We start from the raw sequence: 23144 nt of genomic DNA, 5'->3' as shown, positions 1-23144 counted from the left end.
TGGCAGTATCAACAACAAAATGTTGAAAATCAGAGTCAAACTGTTGATATTCAGTGTCCAAATCTTGAATCACATTGTTGCATGGTTAACACTTTTCTGAGACTGTGCCTTCTTGTTGGGGGGTTTACTTCTACACACTTTAGCTATGTATCCACTTTTACCACAACTATGACATACCTCTGACTTGAATTGCCATTGGGAGGCTAAGTGGTTTCCCCCACAATGGTAACTTAACTTAGGTTTATGTGTACCTTCCTTGTCATGCAACAAGTGTGAGACTACGTACATATACTGGGGAGTCTGTAGCTGTGTTGGGGAAATAATGAGGCAAACTTGACGCTGCCCCTCCTCATAGACAAGGGTGGTGGCACAACTCTTCTGGGTAGAGAGTGGCTCAACTGGCTGATGTTGGTATTGCCTTTACATTTGTATCAAATACTCTGGCTTCAATCCCTTTGGGTAGCAAAAGTTGTAAACATAGTAGAAGGAGAGCAAGGATACAGGAATTGTGTCGGCTAAAATATCATACATTATCTTTCCCCCGCACACTAACATAGTCTGAACTGCGTTTCTGTAATCTCCAGCAATAACAACAATTGGATGCATTGGGCAATTGTCAAGCATGATCTTGATACTTGTACCCTACATATGAAGTGAAGTAATAAAGCATACAGACTCAGGAAAAATTTCCTTGCATAAGACAGCTGTACAATTTTATCAAGACAGCTGTACAATTTTATCACAATCTGGCTTTGACCTTCTGTCTGGCAACAGGTATGGCAATAGTACCGCAGCTATCACAGGATTGTTGTGTGTAATATAGCATTGTGTCAAGTCACTTCTTGGTGACGTACATATACATATATACTTACTATCTTTATCATCTAAGCCTATTTCTTGCAATTTTTTTCCACATGTACTCCTTTCTCTAATTTAGCTTGTGCTATTATTTTAGGGACATATTGACATACAACATGTTGTGACATAAACCTCTATGACATGTGACATAAAAATTTATATGTTGTGGCATCCCTATTTTCAAACAGTTGTTGGTTTGTACTGCTGTATAACGGGTTGAACATAGCTGAAAACAAAGTATAAGGGATGCTTCACTTTTCAGACAATAATTGATATAACTGAGACACGCGAGTTTTAAGGGAAATAAATGGTCTTTTTTATTTATACTAGGACAATACTACGTGCATATTGCTATGTTTATTATGGAGCCTTCTGGTACACGGTGCTTTCTATTTAATGGATTTGTGTATATAGGTGCACTCCGTTTTTAGAGGGAGTTTCATTGTCATTGACCTTGGTACTGAATCTTGTGACTTGTCTATACATACTACATGCACGCTTTTAAATACTTGCCACATGCAATAGAATTAAAAGGGGTAACCCTGATTTTAAGTTGCATCATTTTGTAAAAATTTTACTAGTTCTTCCACATACTATAGCGGCCAACTGTTAAATTTTGTTACACCCAAAATTTAAGTTGATGTCATGTCGTAGAATTCAGAAAATTTTATGTACACACCTTGCAAATATACTGGCTACCCCCTTTTCTACTGACTCCCTAGAACAAACAATTGGCGAAGGCTACTAATTGAAACATACCAAAGAAACAGGACTGCAGCTAATGGTATTAGTATTTTATGTGTCTAATAGCAATCACTGTATGAATTTCATGTATTACCTCACCATTGTAAATTTCCTTCTATAGCTTCTATAGATGATTGTACACTATACACCAAGTGAGTGGAGACTTAACTTGCTGAGCTGTAAAGCAGCAACTACATAAAGTAAGAGTGCTTGCCTCTTGAGACTATCTCTAATCTAAACATGACACAGATATGTAGTTTGTGTTAAATGAAAGTATTTGTGCCTAATGATGTTATAATTCCATGTGTGTGTAAAGATTGCACTGCGTTTGGGATTTTTACCAAAAAACAAGAGTCTATATTTTTTGTTGTTGTTGCTATAACAGCGCTTAGTTGTTTTTAGTATTAATGAATCTGCTCCTTAGAGTACGATATCTCTTGTAGTTATTCAGTGTTTCACATATAGTAGCTAGGAGTGATGTAATGTATAGCATGCACTCTGTGCATATATATACAGTACACTATACGCATGACTGAATTTGGAATATAACTGGTACAGTTGCACATGAAATAACTGGAGAGGATGTTGCAATTGTGATTTCGTCCTACGTATGTGGTAGTAAATATATCTTAGGTTAAGCTTGATATATTATTGTATTCTGTACCATTGTACATGTTTAAAGAAATAAAAAGTAGTAGTAGTAAGGGAGAGAAAGAATATTCGAACCAATCGAACATTTGCGCCAGCCCTAACACACAGACACACACACAACTTTGTGTTTCTTTTAGAGTTGGCATTGTACAGTAGTGCAGTGTATTTTATAGTGTGTAGGGTATTGTAGTGTAGCACAGTGCGACATAGGTGGCGGAAAGGGGGGGGCTACCCTCAGAACGATATCACGCGAAATTATCCCTCTTGGAGTGGGGCTGAAAACCGTGATCAAGATCAAGATACTCTAATAGAGCAGTCACTCTAATAAAGTAATCACAGAATTAGAGCAGTGTGTAGTGAGTTATGTAAGGATTTTTATGTAGTTTATCAGTATAAATTTGTAGCTGGTGAGGTGGGCAGCTATTGTCAGCTGGTTGTGACCTTTTCTTTTTTTTATGGTCTCACCTTATCAAACCAGAGACAATGTAGTGTTTCAATTCATTTTTTTTACCATAAGTCTGTATCCACCACTGGTCAGCCCCCCTCATATCAACTACTTCCTCCACCCCTGCAGTGCGAGGTTTCAGTGTGTGTGGTATGCAGGATTTGATAATGATCAATGCATGTTTTATAGACAGTTTTATAAATGGGATTGGCAGACTGGTCATTCTGAACTCTGTGTGTGTGTGAGCGCGCTTGTGTGTGACGATTGTATTCAGGGTCGCCAAAGTCTCTGCTGTATTACAATATTACTCATTTTATGCTATAGATAAATATTTTAAACCACTAATTGATTGAAAGTAGTGGTAAATAACCACAACAGTATAATACTGTTTTTAAATTAATTAATGTAAGTAGAAATATGTGTGGTCATGGGAACATGGCAGCAACCACAGCTTAGAGCTTTTTCTGGTGAACTGGAGTAGCTTGTCTTCAGAAGTGCAGCACCAATGTGAAAGAGTGTACTAATCTCAATCCCATGGTATGTACAAATAAACAGATCTACAGTTCTCTCAATTAATATTCTACTTTACTCCTTTACTGTCATTTCAAGGCCATGTGTTGTTTCAATACCAAGTAGGTTTGTCCCTGATATCACCACCATTGCACTTTTGGCCAAGTAGCTGGTGCCCCTGTGTCCAGAATGAATGGTATGTGATTCTGCCATGCATGTTCCTGATCATGTTTTGGATAAAAGGGAACTATCACATCATATTAAGATCATGTTCCTCCTTGAGTCAGACTCATATAGTACGTTCACGTTGAGCTTAATCCTCAAAAACATTTAATAACTCATGGATGCAATTACACACGATCTTGAAATTTGGCTCATTTGTAGTACTGCTTGATCCGCTAAAAATGTTTCAAAATCTTTTTGTTCAAATGTTTGACATAATATTTACGGCGAATCAAAATTTTCACAATACATTTCCTATGGGGAAGCTATATAAGTACAGTGTCCATTACAGCCCTTTCCTGAACTTGTAATGGAGCCAAACCGTATGTGTCTGTTGTTGACACCTTTGCTGTTACCAATAATCATCTGGTTAGCTGAAATGTTAACTCTGTTGAGAAAAAATCCACTTTTAATTTTTAGCTGTTTTTTCAGGATTCAGCTCAACGTGAACATACTATAGTATAGCGGCACAACCAAAAAATTATGAAACTTTCCACATAAATAGTAGTCCACAATACATGTATTTTTAGATATAGTGCCATAGCAGACTTGACCTTTGGTGACCTTTACGGCCATTTTAGTACAGAAAATTTGAAGTTAATAGGTGAATTCATTCTTAAGTTATGAGTATTTTTATTAGTTGCAAAATTTGATAATTTATGCATAATTATCTGCCTACAGGTAATTCACACCTCGAGGGCAGGTAAATTTATCAAATTTTGCAGCTAGTAAAAATGATCATAACTTTGTAATGAAATCACCAATTGACTTCAAATAAAAACCAAGTTGTTTCTATCAGCAAGATCTTTTGTTTAGTACCATGTTTTAACAAGTTAATTATTGCCTCAGGGAGTTAAAGACAAAAATGATCAATTTTCTGTACAAAAATAGCTGTAAAGGTCAACTCAGCGACGGCACTATATCTAAAAATTGCATGTCATGAGGAGTACTATTTAAGTGGAAAGTTTCGTGGCTTTATGAAAAAGTGCACAATATTACCTATTTTGGGGGCTACGCTGCTATACTATCAGGAAATGTCTGTTTGTATTCTTCGTTTATTTTTGTAACAAGGCTTTATATACAGGCTGCTTTTCACCAAAAGAATCATGCTCAGGTGGGTGTAGGACAGACAAATATAGATATAGGTACCAACAAACATATACACATGCTCATTTTCCCCCAAAAACAATTTCAGGAAAACAGCCTGTGGGTGGCTGTGGGCTGGGTTTGACAATCACCTGGTTTAATAATTGAAATAAATACAGAAGAGCATAAATCACAAATCTCTATACTGCAATTGAAATATAGTGCACCAAGGCATAAACGACCAAAATAGAAATATGAGCATATATTTCTTGTTAAAAGCTGTGGCTAGTTATTTCTTATGCTGTTCATTATAATAACATGCCTTTTATAAAACCACCAAATATTGTGCGAATGTGACCATGGATTATAGAGTTACGCGATCGCCCGCAAAAAAAAATTGTATTAAGAATTTTTTTTTTATTCCGCTTATGATGTCAGTATATGTAATACTCGCGGACATGCTCAATTGTTTTCTGTTGTTTCTTCGACATCCTATCGAGTTTTTAACATGCCAAAGAAGAGGAAAAGACAGAGCAATGGTTCTGTAAACTTGGAGAACGCTAGAGATCGCCTAAAGCGGCTGCGTGTTTGGAGACACCGGAGAGAACCCAAGGCCATGGAAGACTTGCTCAATCTTTCGTCTGAAGCTGCCAACACTGATGATGAAAATGTAGACCCTTCATTTGAGTTGAATTCCAGCCTACAATCCAACATGCATCATCAATCTGAAGTGTTTTTGTGAAGAATGGGTGGCTCAGCTTTCTCATGATGACAAGTATTCACTAGCAATGTTTTTGCAGTATCACCTTTGTAAAACTGTCGGTATGAAGCATCAGAGTTGGCTGGGTTAATGATTGGGAAATCAGAAAAAAACAATCAGAGTGGAGAGATGAGTTTTATGGGAATGATTGCAAGATTACCAAGAGTGAGCAAGGCCAATATCAGCGCTCGGGTGTGCTTTGGACAAATGAAATGTTAAATGAAAAAAAATTACCAATTATGTGTGACAAAATGCTATTTTGCTAATGGAAAAGTTTGGGTAGGTACAGACAACCAAGTACATACTGCACCCCTCTCACAATTGTACAACACTGAATAGGTGCATGTTAGAATAATACTGTTGAAAGTGGAAAATGGCATCGTATATATAGGAGACCAGGAATTTCTGTCAAGTTACAAGTAGGCATTTCCAATCTGACTTAATTTTTACTACTTGGTCCTTTGAAATACTAATTACACAACTTACTGTGAAATTACAGTGTCTGGGTGCAAATCCTGGAGAAAGCACAGTATTTTGTCTCTTTTTGGATGTGCAGAAACTGATAGCAATCCTTGACCTAGCATAATACAGAATATAAAGCTTCTGTTACCTCATTTAACATGCACATTTGCAACATTAATATCACTTACATGGTCCACACTGCAATTCATCATATCCGAAAAACTTGTTAGCCTGCAAATAACCACATATCAATCTTTGGTGACGGGAGGCTACAGAGAAAGCAATGTTTTTAAAGTTTGCAATCCTTCCTGCTTTCTTGAAATATGAATTTTTGGCCTCCATTCGCATACACCAGGAAGTTACAAGTGGTCCCAATCTACCAGTCACATATCATGTACATTACATATGTAAGCACATAAAACCTACCTGCAAATCTGATTTGGGAAATGTAGTAAGTAATGTGTTTTGGGGATGAGTTTAACTCCAGGATAGCAATGAACAAAGAGCTGATGGTACTGATTTATTAGAGCTGCTAAATAATGAGATGATGGCACTGATGAAACTTTAGCTGTAGAGACCTGCAGTATTTCCAACAGCAATAAATAGCATTCCCAATTTAGGTCATCTTCAGGAATTTTGTGACCAATCAGTAATGGTAAAATAGTAGCAAAGGTCCAAGCTTGTGATGCTGAGAATTTCGAAAAAAAATAAGGACTATATAAATACACTTTCTCACTAACCAGACAACCTCAAGCTAGCATCACCCATAACATGTTTTCGTTCAAATGCTTTTGGAGGCTTAGTTCTTGACTCATTTCTTCCAAACACAAATCTGTTCAGTCTTTCATTCAGATCGTCCAGTTCAAAGTAGTGCTTATCAGAAACAAAAACTTTCAGCATCAATTTCAATTCAAATGGCAGAACTCCTTCCGGTAGAATATGCATAGCATCCTGTGGCATTTGACCATTTGCCGCATTAAAATCAGGAATATCATTCAAAACACTGTCATGATTAACTCCATATGTAATAGAATCATGTTCTGCAAAATTTCCAAGTAGCAAAGAGCAGTGGTACTCATGGCTATGAGGGCTTCGTAAAGTAAATTCAGATTCATTGAACTAACATAGGAAGACTTTGTAAGTACTACACAATACGCACAAATAATATACCTTCCTTTGTATCATTTTGTCAGTAGCCATGCATACTCTACATTTGCGCAATGCAAAACTTACACCAATTTTAAACCCACCAATTTCTTGGGCAGCAACTGTGTCTGCCAAAAAAGCAATCACAGTCCCATAAAACGGTTCTGACATCCATTGTTTACCACAATGATACCATCCTAGTACAGCAAAATAACAAAGTATAATGCACATTACATTATATATTGTACCTTGTATAGTGTTTTGACATCTTTGATAAAGGGATTTAAAATTTCTCCAAATCCATACTTCTTCAATAATGGATGTGTAACAACTACTATAAGTTGGATGCAGCGATGGGTGGATCGCAATGCAGGATGAAGATTAGCAATGGTATAGTAAAACACACCTACATGTGCATACCATTGGTACTGATGCACACAGACTGCACATAAAAATGCACATAGTACCTAATTTGTGAACACCTCTATGACTTGCTAACACATCACAAGTCTCAACTTCATCGTAATACATTACAAGCTGCAGAGCATTGGGTATCTCTTGAAAGTAAGCGTTGTCAGTAATAAAATGGCCATCACAGTAGTCACCAATAAGGCCATCACATCTTCTGTTATCCCGTAGCACCTATACAATAACAAATTATGGCTAAGTTGTACCATATATTATTCATAATATTATGTACCTCATCAAAGACTTCTGGGTGCTCAAGAAATCGTTGTAATCCTTGCAATAATGGCACATACTGAAAGTTTTCATCCCCTGACACTACATCCCCAAGGCTGACTGTAACTGGTTCCTATCATAAAAGCACAAAGTTAATGGGTTAAGAGAAACTTACCACTAAGTTGAAATTTTCACGATAATACTTATTTTGCATGTATTCTGTTTGTACATGCAAAAAAGGATTTCTGAAGGATTCCAACTGTTCAGTGAGAGGAATTTCACTTGCCCCCTGCTCACTACAGAATTTATGAATAACCTCAGCTATGTCATCAATTGTAAAAGAAATCATTTGTTGTATTTGCTGAGTAATAAAATTAAGAGAAGATTGAATTAGCTGGTAACGTTCCTTAACATTAAGCAAAAACAATGCAGCAAAGTGTGACAACCTGTTAGAATTTGGACTGACATCTGTACTTGGAGGAGGGTCCACCCATGAAAGATCACTAATCTCATCTGCACTACTAAAGTCAACTGCATTACTTAAATCCATGCTACATATGTCTTCCTCAAGTTCATCTTCTACAACCAGAGAATATTCTGACTGGCTTGTCTGGGGGAAGTTTTCTTCTGGCCTGACATAACTGCTGTGTGCCGATTTTTTAGCCTCACTCTCAAGGTCTGCTCCACAGTGCTTACGAAACAGGTGAGAAGCAAATGTCGAGTAGCATCGGAAAGTTTGGGAGCATCCTTCAACAAAGCATCTCATCATAAAATTGAATTCATTAGAATGGGTAAGAAATCTGTGTCGGTAAAACTCCCTCCATGACAAACAACAAAAACTGCAGCACGAACAACGATAGGATACTGCCTCCTCCATCAAATTAAGAGATGTATAACATCTCGAAATAGTTAAAACATGGAACAGTTTAAGAAAAACGATATAGTTTACTAAAATTTACCGCCATTAAAAAGCGCGCGCTAAAGCACGTTGTTTCGTTGTGATTTGTCACAAATCATTATATCCCCCGATACCCCTTGCTACGAACACTCGCAGCTCTTGTGTCAATATGGAAGACTCCAGTTTAAGCGAAGACATGCCGGTGACTGATGTAGTGAGTTGGCTGAGCTGTCAAGGTTTTAAGGACGACATTCAGCAATGTTTTGAAGGCACTATGGCACTGGGATGCCTGCGTATGTTCTGCTATGTGTTGTAACGTTGTAGTTCAAGAAATGGATGGAGAAGCCTTGATTGGAGCGGTTGGTTGTCAAGTTGGCCCGGACTGTTTGAAGGATATTCTACCAAAGTTTGGGCAACGAATTAAAGTGTATAGGGCAATCAAGGCTGAGATGGAGAAGACAAATTTACAACAGGTTTGTAAAAGAAATCCATTTGAAGGGAAATTTGTTTTGACCCATGGCCACTTTTGTGCAGCTTGCTAAGTCCACTCGGTTTCCTGTGCACTGCTCACATCTGTTTACTACCAGCATTAAAATGTTCCATTTTCTATATTACGTTACTTCCTGGATTTTTAGTATACTGTACAGGCCCAGAAATCTTGTCAGAGTGTCTGATTACATATCAGTGTGCTATTTAATCAGCATGTACATGTTCACTTTTGTGTTATTCTTTAGCTTAGTTAGATTGTTCTAGAGTGGTTAGTTTTGTGCACATTCTATTAAAAGCTTGCCGCCTTGGATTCAACAATCACGATTGGGTACTTGAAAGAGTTGCTACAAAGTGAGCAGTATATTACCTATCTATAAAAGGGTTAGAATAAAAAGTATGTATTCTGTGTTTTCTGGAGTCCCAATGGTATTAGTGATGCATTTCATCAAGTTAATCTGTTGCTAATTACAAATTATTATGCAAATGCCAAATATTCTGATCACCAAAATTTCTGCTTATATGGTACCCTTCCTATACGTATGTGTTATATTTTATGTGTGTTTAAAATAAGTTTCATTATAGGATAAACATGGAGAGTCAACAATTGGTAGTCTGCCTGGCAGCAGCAGTCGATAGGTAAATAATCTTTGATATTACTTTAGCATGAGTTTTGTGCATGTGTAGACATCAATTCTGTCATGTGATAGTTCTCCTGGATCACCTACTTCTAGTGTTGCATCTCAGCACTCGAAGGTATTTTTAAGGCAGTCTGTGTTGTCTTCCATTGTACTTTGCTACAGTCATCAATGCAGCCAGCTGCAGTAAAGGTAACTAAAACACACAACCACCTCATTTTTTATGTTTAAGTTATGCTTGTTTAATAGTGGTCATACCTAAGTTTGTGTATGTTCATGTATAAATGGATACTTTCTTTATGTAGGGAAGTAATAGCCTTCCTGATCCTTTTCCAATCCCAGTCTTCAGACAAACCACTGAACAGAATTTGGCCAAAAAGGATCTTTATTCTGATGATCAGCGTTACATGGTCAGGGTATTGTCAACTATGATTCTTGCCCACGTATCCAAAGCCAGTGTGCATGATTGTGAACAAGTGGGAAAGGCTCTTGTACAGAAATTCCCTTTCTTAAAAGAATATGTTAGTCAGTAACACTACTATTGTTTCTGATTCATTTGTTTTATCCACACAGCATTCCTGGGCACAATTCATGTACGTAAGATGCCAAAATTGTAACTGTAAACCAGCAAATGCAACGAGTGAACCTAAACCAAAAAAGAAGACGTCTGCCAATCATCATTACTCTACAATTGTCGGTGAACCTGAAGATGCAGAAACTCATGCACGAAACATGGAACTGTCGGAAACGGAGTGGACAAAGTTTAAAGACAAAAAGGCTTCAGCTGATGGAGTAAAAGAGCTGATGTCAAGGACCTTCTTACACCGCAGAGAATGGATACGTCATTCAGAGCGGCCAGTCTCAGAGATCATGAAAGAGTATCAATGTTTGAGCAGACTTATATTTGTACGTTCCCTCTTTTGTATCCCACTTGTTTATTATATACTACTTGACAGGTTGCATACGAGATGGACATGATTTGTCAGTCTGAAGGTATGATGGAACAATTTGAGGAAAAGTGGAAGAGATTTGTTGGAGTTATTCTGTCGTATAGCAGAGCAATACCATTTCAAACCAAGGAACTGAAGCAAATTCTGGAAGAGTTGGGTGATGATTGTGATGGTAAGCTTGATATCACATGTGTGCATATATTCATACATTTTTTAACAGTTTCCACAGATAATCTCACTGAAGTTGAACATATAGCAGCGCTGAAGTGTGTGGCATCATTTTTAGTGCCAAAAAGAAAGAAACAAGGAAGCAAAGATCGTTACACTGTTATACCATTTCTTCTAATTAATGTACCAGTAAGTTGGATTTACTGTAATCATGTAGGTGCCCATAAAATATAAGTGCCACTGTGTATTTTGTAATGATTCTGCATGGGCTCCTGTTGTGACACAACGTTTAATATATCATATGCATAGTTTATAAGGCCCAATGGTTGATATTACCACGGTTGATTATGTATGACATAACAAAATCTGTTGGGGTGTGTTACTATTTAGAGACCACTTTCTACATTTTACTTCCACATATTGACTGGCAGTGTAATAAATTTCTTTGTTCACAATTACATAGCCTGTAGAGAAGGAAGTCACCTTCTCTTTCCAGTTTCATGGTTGCAATTACAGCAGCTACTAGTAAAGACTGAACAGTGACTACAGTGTACTCAGTTTACAGTATGTGATATGTGATTTCTCTCTTACAAAATATGTGAAATAAAGTAACAGAACTATTCAATACTATGTAATGATAGCATATTGTTAGCTAAAATGTATTGTGTTAGCTAAAATGACAGCATATCTTTGTGTATAAATGACATGTTGGAAGTAGCTGTACTGACATCCATAATGCTAAATCAACACATCCGTAATGCTAAATCAACACATCTGCAATGCTGAATCAACACATCTGTAGTGTTGCACCGATATCCAAATTAGCCAATTATTCCGATAACCGATATTAAGCAACAGAATTAGCCGATACCGATAACCGATCCGATATACACTAATAACACTAACACTCATCTTCATCATTATTAAATGGCTCATATTAGTGACAAGACCATTGATATACAGCTCATTCTAGGCTAAAATGTAAAGTTAGATGTATACCACAAGTAAAAGTTACTCATGGTAAACAGGTTTTAAGTACATTTTACTACTGCTATACAGTTGAGACAAGTGGCTGGTACTACATAGAAACCTAAAAACCTCAGTTTATTGTTGGGCATGGCCTAAACCCTGACAGTTTATTATGGGCATGGCTTGTAGTCACCGCTAAACCATTAACACATAACTTAATTAAAATGCCAAATAACTTATGTCTAGCCTCCCCCACATCATTATACTACATAGCGCAGTGGAGATTAACATCGGCCTTGATTTAATCAAAACCGATTAATCGGCTAGTAGCCAATATCGGCCCGATACCAATTATTGAACCGATTATCGGTGCAACACCACACATCTGTAATGCTAAATCAACAGTGTTGGGAGTAACGCGTTACTTATGTAACGCGTTACGTAATATTATTACTTTTGTGGTAACGAAGTAATATAACGAAATACGCTATGAAAACAGGTAATATAATGCAAGATACTTTACTTACAAACGTAACGCGTTACCTAAGTAATATAATTACTGTAACGAGTCTAATATGACGTAATATTATTACTAAAAGTAACGAAGTTAGTAATCTCGTTAGTAATCCTCTGAGTAACGCCTAACCACAACGAAGTAACGAGGCCTACTGAATGAAGCTTATTCACTAACTTCTTACTTATAACCAAGATTTGCACATTAATCATGTCACGTGATAAGGTGGTAGTTTCACACGTGACAGCTTAAGGCTGTGGACACAAAGTAATATAATATTATTACAGTTACTTTATTTTATGGGTAATATGTAACTGTAACTAAATAGTTCTGTTGCAAGTAATATGTAATATGTAACTAGTTACTTTTACAAAGTAACTTGCCCAACACTGTAAATCAACACATCTGCAATGCTAAATCAACACATCTGCACTGCTGAATCAACACATCCGTAATGCTAAATCAACACATAGGTGTGTATTATGAATGGTTAAATTAACATTAATGTTTGTTAAACCTACTGAATGTATGTTAAAATTACTGAATGTTTGTCAAAGCTACTTTGTTAAAGTAGCAACACAATTGTTAAAATAACACAGAATGATAAACCTCTGTATAGAACTTTGTTATTATTGCTATTTTGGGTGTTATATTTACATGGTTAATGTTCACTTTTACATAGTAGTTGTTGAAATTTCATTATGAAAATTGTTATTGTAACAAATGCCTTTTGCTAATATTACAAGAGCTACATGTTATATAAAATGCATCAATATGACATATTTTTATGTTAATTTGACAACTCCTTTTTTTGCTGTGTACCTTCATCAGCAGTGTTGAGAGCCGAGATGTAAAGTACTGATATCCATTTTGCAACTGACTCTCATGGCTTAGGAAACCCCTTTCAAAAAGCAAATTGCATGCTTCTTAAGAATTTGTGGGTCTCCACTACTGCGTCAACATCAGCTGGTGGTGGATCATGGTGTATATGCGAATACAATTCTGTCGAAACTTGTTCTTGCTCTCTTTTCCTCCAAAAGAGGTGGACCAAGCTTTTCAAACAAGGCAGCCAGCACTGTGCCTTTGGGTGGGACACCATTGTTGCAATGTATCAACGTGAAGTTTCCAGGGCTAAGCAACAGCAAACTCAAATGGTGCCCAGGTTGAAGGAAGTGAACTGCGTCAGAGATGCATGGACAAAACTGAATGTCTCACCTGCCAAAATTATGCAAGTATGGATAAAATACTTTTTAAATATAATTTCATGTTAATTTTTCATAGCAATAACAAGTTTTGGGTGAATTGTACTGCTATATTCACCAAGATCCACCCCCAGTAAATGCTGCCATGACTCAAGAGACATTGCAGTACTTGCTAGCTTGCCACAATTTGTTTGAAAGTGGCTTTCTTTCCCATTACAGGATCACTTCTCTGGATTCTCCTGTCCTTAAAAGAATCGAAGAAGGATACCAATATTTTACTACTTGGTTGTCCACATTACTTAGTGAAGGTAAATAGATTTTTTGTTGACTCTGTCCATCTGATCACAAAATTTTCACACACTTCTGCAACTCAAAAGGCCTTTCTCTCATGGCAAAGTAAGTACCTTTATTTCTGTGTGGTTTGTAATTTCATGCATTTGTATTTTGTATTTAGCATGGGACTTGTTGCGAATAGACATTTATAGATTTAGAGCTTTTTGCAAGTATTTCTTGCAGAAGTACCCAGGATATTTCTTCTCGCTGTTGCGCATATCTGGCTCTGCTGTAGAAAGTTTGTTTAACCAGATTAATGCTGGTGATAAACTGGACTCCTGTAACTATGTCACAGCCAGATGTGCATCCAGATGTAACTATGTCACAGCAGATCATCATAGTGGGGCTGGATAATAGAGATGAAACTCTTAAGTTACATGCAACTCCCATTGAAGAAGAAGTATGATAGTCACATGTCTTGACACAATACACTCAGTTTGGTATAATTGCTGTTGTTTGTTAAAATTAAATATTGGTAGAGTTGTGCGTAAAATAATTTACATCAACCGTAGATGCTAATCCTTTTTTTTACAGCTAGATCTTGTTTTGTAGCTGACAGAAACTCTTGGATCCTGGTGTTGCACAGTTTTCTTGCTATCTCATCATAGATAGTTGCCATAGCATCTTTGCTGCTGGTATCAAACTCAACATCAGGGAGGAGTTTAAACAATTCGATAAGAAATTCTTCCTTCAACCACTGTACTTGTCGATCTTGTCATGTGCAACCTGAGGAAAAACAAATAATGTGCTTAGCTGGCAGTAATTTGCCACTTACACCTGCCCCATTTACATACCAACAACAGAAAATCAACAAATTCCCCAAGTTACTGTTTTAGCAGCCATCTGTATAGAAAACCATCTCCTTCAAGACCAATTGTCAATTCCTTTAGTACACTAATCCAAATTTATAAAGCATTCACCTGCCTATTAAGGCAGAGGCATGTTGGCCTAAAAGGTAACCAGGTTCCCCTGTAATAATATTTGTATCAAAGGTGTATGTACATCCAATGACACCAAGCTACAGGTGTACTCAACTTTTAAAAAGAAAAAAATACAGCCACTACTGTATTTCCTCAGACAAAAGCCACACTCTACATGTAATACACACCCATCTTGATTACAAGGCTGATGGTACTATTTGAATCTCACCATTTGGTGTTGTATTCATGAATTTTAATGTTCGATTAAATGCAGAGTTTTACTGAAACTAGCTAAACATTTATCCTTGAATGAAGGCCCTACCAATTTAAAGGTATGGTCCAGAATGCTGGGAATAGCACAGGCTATTCTAAAAGGAAATAATGGTATGCAATAGCAGCTATTGCCCAAGCAACATTGAAGAAGTACCAACTAGAAATTGGTCTGCTCTCTAAATTCCTATCAAAGTTATGGAAGAATGGTATCAAACTGCTCTCTGGAAAATACACGTATCCCTTATCACGAAACCGCAAGTACCCTGGTATATCCAGTATCAGATTCTTTCAAACTAATGTCGTCCAGTGTGTACTTTTCTTCAAGAAGGAAAGCCCTGCAATGTGCATGCCAGTGCCGCTGGAACTCCATACACGAATTCTTCAACTTTTTACATTCGTCATAAAGCGAGACGAAAGAGTCACGGTGATGTCTCGCAATTTCAAATATAGGCTTGTTGTTTTCAAATAGCTCTCTAACAAACTCACCAAGGCTACCTTCTCTGAAGTGTTCTACTACATCAAGTTTCATTTATCAATGAATGGCTTAAAAAATGTTAGCATGTTTGGCTTTGTTGGTCCGAACCATAATCCAACAAGTAAGACATTGTCACTGGACCACCTTTTCTGTTGAGGCAATTCATTGATTGCAAAATACAAAGGCCAGATTCTGTACTTAGAGGATTTGAATACTGGCACACCATCGGTATTCCATGTAAATGAATATTATGTTAATCAGATAAAAAGCCACCTGGCTGCATGTGAGCCTGGTACTCAACTCCATCACAAATGTCTTCAATTTCATGTGCACTTGATTTCTTGCGAGTGAATTGGTGATGAATGTCAGATGTTACTTGGTGGTCTTCATCAACTGTCATTGGTCAAGTCTAACCCACAATCTGGCTGTAATTCTGTTGTGACACTACTGTCATCACTGTCGTTGTAGACACCCAATTCATCGCAAAAAAGTTCATCACTGTTTCCATCAAGATTATTCTGTGCACCTGATGCTATTTCCACGTTATCCTGATTCATAGCAAGAGGTAATTCGTCACACTGGTGGTACTTTGACTGAAATTATAAAACATTTTTGCTTAATGTTTAATCATGCATTACACACTTTACAAAGTATTATGCAATGAGTTCATTACCGTACTTAGCCTAAATATTTCGAGTGGTAATATTTCGAGCAATGTTAAAATAAAAAATTCGCGGATTTGAAAGCAATCCCATAATTATGTAGTATATGAAGCTCATTTTTGTACATTTACAAAATATTATAGATACCAATCCAGAAGATCGAATTGGTCAAGAATATGGGGGTGATGATAAAAAGTTTAAGATTTTTAATGGATGAGCTTTTTACAGTGGATGAGCTCCGAACCAGTACAGTACGTGGGAAGAAGGGAAAACTGCCAGCTCTTGATGAAGAGACAATGGATGCCATACTCTGTAAGTTGTCACTTATTTATGTATATATAAATGCAGCCACTATATTATACATTACTGTAGCATAAAAAAAATAATTATATATAAACTGGGGCAGAACCGAGTTGTTGCTTTATTGCATAAAAAGCTTCTTGTTGCACAGGATCCCATCCACGAATTTCTGGTACTCAACAAGTCAAGTAAAGGCTTGGTGATGTTTGACAAATGAGGTGTAAATTTACTGAGTAGATTGGTCATACCTAGGAACCGACGCAGCTCTGTGGTGTTAGTTGGCTCATTCATAGTTTGTATTGCATTGACCTTCAGGTCGTATGCCTGATTGATCATTGATTTGACCTAAGAACTTGACACTATCCTTGGAAAACTCACATTTAGCTTTATTTAGTGTGACATTTGCTGTACGTAGACGGTCTAAAACTGCCCTCAATCTCTGATCATGTTCAATCTGGCTTTTGCCATGCACAAGGACATCATCTATCATGTATAGTACTCCAGGAAAGCTATCTAGGATCTTACACATTTGCTTCTGAAAGAATTCGGGCGCTGATGTTATGCCGAAGGGGAGCCGGTTAAAACAAAATCTGCCATAAGGCGTGATAAAGGTAATTAGGAGAGATGAATCTTTTGAGAGCTTAATTTGCCAGAAACCGGCATTGGCATCTAGTTTTGTAAATACTTTGGACTCTCCTAACTGAGCCAGAATTTGTTCAACGGAAGGAAGAATATGTTTTGCCCTGCAAACACTTTCATTCAGCTTGGTGAGGTCAACACATATACAAATATTACCATCGGGTTTCGGTACGACCACCATACCTGCACACCATTCAGTGGGTGCTTCTACCTTGCTAATAACCCCCATGTCTTCCATCCTAGTAAGCTCAGCCTTTATTCATAGGCGTAGGAAGCAGGGGGGCCAGGGGGGCCATGGCCCCCCCAACAATTGGGAAGTTGAAATACAAGACCATGGTTGAAAAAGAAACTAATTTTCACTATCAATATGAAGGGACTAGCTGGTTAGCAATACAATATAATCGAAATATGCGTACATAACTAGCACTCACGAGTTTCCTTGGTTGCCTTATTCTGCAATGGCCTCGTCTCATTTTCGTTACGTGGCAACAAGCACCCCTAAAATTATTTTATGCATTATTTGGAATTGCTATAAATAGTGAGTAAATTTATGGAATTTGTGATGGAATCAACAGAAGAGCACCTAGAAGAGCAAGAGGTAACTGTTTGGTGTGTATCTGATGGCTTATTATTATTAAATTATATAAACAGGTGTGCTCTATCAAGCCACCAGCTGCCAAAAAATTAAGCAGGGAACACTTTGTTTTGCTAGCAAACGTTCCAGTGGCAGCACAAATAATGAGCCTTCATCAAGTGTCAGGGGGAAGAGTTCCATTCCTAGTGATAGAAACATTGCTGATCAATTTACTGCTCAGCAAAGTAGCAGCACCACCACTACTACCACCACCAGCAGCACCACCACTACCACCAGCAGCAGCAGCACCACCACCAGCAGCACCACCACCACTACCACCAGCAGCAGCACCATCACCACTACCACCAGCAGCTGCACCACCACCAGCAGAGATGTTCAAATGAACAGCATGCCTACTTCTGTGGAAAAATGCTCAGCTAAATGTTGTGAGCTGTCATTAACTCCATTTCAACCCACTAATCCATCTGTGCTTAACAAGTTTCAGCAGCAACAAGGGAAGTGCTGTCGTAACTTTTCACCCAACTGGTATTCTACCTACTCATGGTTGACATTATGCACCACCAATCCAAAGCATTTTGTGTTTTGTGTCGATACTGTGCAGAAAGCAATCTATTGTGCTTTGCTAAAAAAGGAGATGATGCTTTTGTTAGTAACGGTTTTAATAACTGGAAGAAGGCTCTTGAAAGATTTTCACAACATTCTCAGTCTGATTTGCACAAAGAATCTATTTTAAAAATTCAGCTGATAAACCAAAAGGGTGTTGACACCCTCAACAATGAGCAAATTATGGTTTCACAGAGGAACCATCGACAAATGCTAATTAAGCAGCTATCATCACTGAAGTTCTTATTGAGGCAAGGCCTTGCAATTAGGGGGCATGATGAAATTCAGAACAATCTTGTTCAATTATTGAACCTCAGAAGCAATGATTGCAGTGAATTAAACAATTGGATCAAAGAACGCAAGTATATGTCACCTGATATAGTGAATGATCAAATCAAATTGATAGCTGATAGTGTGCTAACAAACATTATAGCAGACATTAGAAAAGTGCACTGGTTTTCAATCATTGCCGATGAAGCTACGGATGTCAGTAACAAAGAGCAGTTAACTGTATGCATCAGATGGGTAGATGATGATTTTTGTATATATGAAGACCCAATCGAATTGATTCAACTCCCAAAAACTGATGCTGAAACAATCACTAGGGAGCTGAAAAGTTGTTTGGGTAAGCATGTTTTACCAATTGCTCAGTGTCGTGGCCAAGCATATGATGGTGCCAGCAACATGAGTGGTCACTTAAATGGTGTTGCTGCTAGAATTGAAAAGGATGTTCCAGCAGCTTTATACCTACATTGCTTTGCACACTGCACAAATTTGTGTTTGCAAACAGTAGGTAAGAAATGTGTTGTAGTTAGGGATGCTCTAGATTTAGTTATGGAGATATCCCAGCTAATCAGATTCTCTCCAAAAAGATCAACACTTTTTTCAGATGTACAAAAAGAGCTTGGAGCTTGTTCTGTTTCATTGAAACCATTATGTCCTACACGATGGACTGTTCGTACTGCAGCTATATCTGCTGTTTTAAGTAATTATTCCAACTTATTAGCTGCTTTAGAACAGATAAATGCTGAAACTCATGATGACTATGGTCGAAAAGCTGGAGGTTACCTTGCTCAGATGGATAAATTTAGTACCTTTTTTGGACTGAAACTAGTTCATTTAATTTTTTCAGGAACAGAACAGCTCTCTTTAACATTACAAGGTAAGGACACCACTATCCAAGAAGCTGTCAATGCTACTGAGTTAGCTGTAAAATATTTGACAAGGCTAAGGTCTGATAGTACTTTTGTTGACTTTTACTCTAAAACAGTAGAAGAGGCTAAAGAATTAACTTCTGACCCTGTTTTACCCAGATATAGAAGACCCCCTCATCGGATTGATGATGGAGAAGCTCCTGTACTGTTTTCTGACCCTAAAAGCTATTTCAAGCAACAGTATTTTGAAATATTAGATCTGCTTGTTAATGAACTTAAGCGAAGATTTCAACAAAAACGAGGATTACCTGTAATGTCAGTCTTAGAGAAAACCTTACTAGACTCTGCAAATGGCAAATTTTGTGCTTTAGAATTACCAGAAGAATTTGATATATACAACAGTGACCTTGATTTATCTCGATTGAAAATTCAACTGACAATGTTGCCTGATTTGATTACAACACATAATACTAACAGTAAGGTGCCAATAAAAAAGTGACCAATGTAAGAACTATCTGTGATATCATCAATGAACCTGGGAAAGTAATGTTCTCAGAAGTAATAAAGCTTTTAAAAATCTTCTACACTCTACCTGTGACAACTTCAACTGCAGAGAGAAGTTTTTCTGCACTGAGACGATTGAAGACCTTCTTGCGTAGCACGATGTCTCAATCTAGATTAAACCACACATTCATTACATTTATACATAAAGAGCGTACAGATAGTGTTGATGAGAAAGACATTGCTAAGACATTTATATCAGCTAATGATAAAAGAAGAAAATATTTTGGAAATGTTTAACAATAGTAAATGAAACTATCACTGAAAAAAATTTATTTTTAACTGTCTGCATGAGGTACAGTAAAACGATTAACCATGTTACTACAAAGACTATGAAAAATTCAGTCATATGCAAGTAAATTTCCAAAAGACATGTACATCCCGGGGGCACATGGCCTTAGACCCCCTATAACTGAGTTGAATACATATACAAATAAGTCTAATTTGTTTGACTGAAAATTGCTCCAGATCCTATCCATGTCCATATAAATTTCAAAATTTTCCTGGGGGGGCATGCCCCCAGACCCCCCTAGACTGCAGCTGCTTTGCAGCTGACTGATCCTCAATCAACAGCATGCAGTCCATCTCAATAAGTATAACAATATACAATTACTGTGACCCCCAGTACTTTATATAGCTCATGCCCCCCCCCAACTTGAAGATGCTTCCTACGCCTATGTTATTTTAGGTAGCAATGGCAGGGAAACTCTCCTTGGAGTGCACAAGTCAAATGGTACAGCATTTTGTTTGAGCTGGATATGGTATTCTACTGCAAGGCTACCCAAGCCATTAAATAGATCTGCATATAGATTGACAAAATTGTCTGCAGAAGAAGCCATATTAATTCTTGACAAAAGATGTAAGGATTCAATTGCTGGTAAGCCTAGTAATAGTTGTAACAACCCTTCAACAACAAAAATTTCCCCTTGTGTCTCACGTTGCTTATATAACAATGTGCCTGTAAACTGACCGCTCACCTTTAGAGGATGCTTGGCTGGACCATGAAGTACTTTCTTTGGTGGGTGGAGTTTCACATCGGCAAGTTTGTGGAAGTCATTGAGTGGTATAGCAGTCACATCTGCTCCTGTATCACCTTTGAAGCGGATTGGTACTCCGTTCACCTTAACATCAGCAGTCCAGGACTTCGTAGTTGAAGAGACATTGTCAATTATTGAAAGGAAAAAATCATAACCGGTTTGTTCTGTTTCAATTTCTGATAGGCCTCGGAAAGATCTAAACATAGACTGAAAATTCCCAACTTTCCTACAATTATGACACTCTGCATCGCGTGCCGGGCACTGATATTTAGGATGGAAAGGTGTCTTACCACATCGGGTACATACTGGCTGCTGTTGCTTATAAGCATGCTGTGTTGAAGGAAACTGTTGCTTGGGCTGGCTTGTTGTTTCCTTCCCTGGTGGCTTCTTAAACTGGACAGCAGCCTCAACAGTTGTTGGCATTTGTCTACTTCGTACTACTTATTGCTGTCGTACTGATTCATGTTGTCGGGCTGCTGCTGTAGCTTTCTCAAGAGTTAATTCGGAGTCCAGCTGTAGCTTCATTGCCAAATTTTCGTCAAGTAAGCCTACCACAATTCTGTCCCTAATCATTTCATTTCGTAGATTTCCATACTGACAATGTTCAACAAGACAGTGTAACGCTGTTATGAAAGAGTCCACACTCTCGCCTTGTTGTTGTACTCTACTATTGAACTTGGTACGTTCAAAAATGACATTGCGCTTCTTAACAAAATGCGCTTCCAATTTGGTCTTGACTGTATCATAAACTTTTTGTTCTTCATCACTCACGTAGCGACGTCAAAATACCGTCTGCTGCATCCCCCATACAATAGATCAATGTATTAATTTGCTGGGGGTCCTCCTTCGCGGATAGTCCCGAAGCCTGGCGGAAGCGTTCGAACCGCCTTATCCACTTAGGCCATTCTTCTGGCTGGTCAAATGTAAATTGCTCTGGTGGAGCGATCTGAAAAGATGCCATCGTTGATCAGTTTCGCCACTTCTAACACCATGAACTGTGTTTTATACACAAGATTCAATTGATTCACAATTACACTCTACAACGTGCAGTCAATACAAATCACGTGAGAAATTCTTTTACCCTTGTTACTAATGTTATCTCTGTTACTCTTTTACTCATGTTGCTACCCATGTTACCTTTGTTACCCATGTTACCTTTGTTACCCATGTTACCTCTGCTACCCTTATTACCTCCATTACTAATGTTCCCTCTGTTACCTTTGTTTCCCATGTTACATCTGTAACTCTTGTTACCCATGTTACCTCTATTACCCATATTACTTTTCTTACTAATGTTATCTCTGTTACCAATGTTACTTCTATTACCTTTGTTACTAATGTTATGTCTGTTACTCATGTTGCTACCCATGTTATATCTTTGTTACCCATTTTAACTTTTTTACCTTTTTTACTTATGTTGCTCATGTTACCTCTATTATCTTTGTTACAAATTTTTTACTTATTTTATTCATGTTACTTCTATTACCTTTTTACCAATGTTACCTCTGTTACCCTTGTTGCTTCAGTTCCAATGGTTACCTTCGTTATGCACGTTACCTCTGTTACTCATACTACCTTTGTTACCTTGGTTACCCATGTTTTCTCTATTATTATCCATGTTTCCTGTTACGTATGTTACCTCTTATATGCCATGTTACCTCTGTTACCGTTGTTAACCTTTCTTACATATGTTACCTCAGTTACTATAGTTACCTTTCTCACTAATGTTACCTTGGTTACATTTGTTAGCCATGTTACTTTTGTTACCAGTGTTACCCATGTTTCCTCTGTTACTTCATTACCCTAGTTATTTTCGTTACCCATGTTTTCTCCGTTACCCTTGTTCCATTTGTTACCCATGTTATCTGTGTTATTCATATTACCATTGTTACTTATGTTATCTCATGTTACCTTTGTTACTCACGTTAGCTCGTTTACCTTATCTTATTGCCCATGTTCTAGGCTAGGTTGAAACTACCCACTAAAACTTTACTGGAGCGATACTATTCGAAGAGAAGTAATTTCAAATGGAAATTAATATGTCCTAGAGAGGTAAGTTGAAAGTAATAGCTATGTAAACATTATTTAAACATTGATACTTGTAATTTAGACTTGTCACCACATCCTTTTTTCTGGTAAAGGGTACAATGGACATTTTAGTACCTGCTGGCGAAGGTTAACAGTTATTTTTATAACTGACTA

General features: G+C 37.5%; 3 protein-coding genes and 1 long non-coding RNA gene across 4 annotated transcripts; 1 reads left to right on the top strand and 3 right to left on the bottom strand.

Annotated features, from left to right (window-relative positions):
• Nucleotides 1-5758: 5758 nt before the first annotated feature.
• Nucleotides 5759-6938, bottom strand: LOC136245302 (uncharacterized). The gene is made up of 5 exons (XM_066036787.1): nucleotides 6909-6938; nucleotides 6479-6857; nucleotides 6165-6426; nucleotides 5927-6114; nucleotides 5759-5853 (listed from the first exon to the last, which is right to left on the bottom strand). The coding sequence occupies exons 1-5, from the start codon at nucleotides 6936-6938 to the stop codon at nucleotides 5759-5761; spliced, it is 954 nt and encodes a 317-aa protein (XP_065892859.1).
• Nucleotides 6915-8498, bottom strand: LOC136245833 (uncharacterized). The gene is made up of 5 exons (XM_066037307.1): nucleotides 7741-8498; nucleotides 7585-7698; nucleotides 7352-7526; nucleotides 7133-7290; nucleotides 6915-7081 (listed from the first exon to the last, which is right to left on the bottom strand). The coding sequence occupies exons 1-5, from the start codon at nucleotides 8440-8442 to the stop codon at nucleotides 7028-7030; spliced, it is 1203 nt and encodes a 400-aa protein (XP_065893379.1). The 5' UTR covers nucleotides 8443-8498; the 3' UTR covers nucleotides 6915-7027.
• A 1142-nt stretch (nucleotides 8499-9640) lies between these two features.
• Nucleotides 9641-10259, top strand: LOC136245643 (uncharacterized). The gene is made up of 3 exons (XR_010696033.1): nucleotides 9641-9779; nucleotides 9893-10108; nucleotides 10161-10259. It is a non-coding gene; the product is annotated as an uncharacterized lncRNA (long non-coding RNA).
• A 10320-nt stretch (nucleotides 10260-20579) lies between these two features.
• Nucleotides 20580-21365, bottom strand: LOC136245301 (uncharacterized). Its single transcript, XM_066036786.1, has one exon. The coding sequence runs from the start codon at nucleotides 21363-21365 to the stop codon at nucleotides 20580-20582; it is 786 nt and encodes a 261-aa protein (XP_065892858.1).
• Between the last annotated feature and the right edge of the window lie 1779 nt (nucleotides 21366-23144).

Source organism: Dysidea avara, chromosome 15 (genome assembly GCF_963678975.1).
Source record: "Dysidea avara chromosome 15, odDysAvar1.4, whole genome shotgun sequence".
Lineage (NCBI taxonomy): Eukaryota > Metazoa > Porifera > Demospongiae > Dictyoceratida > Dysideidae > Dysidea > Dysidea avara.
The sequence above is the reverse complement of the archived record's forward strand: the minus strand, read 5'-3'. Positions and strand labels throughout refer to the sequence as shown.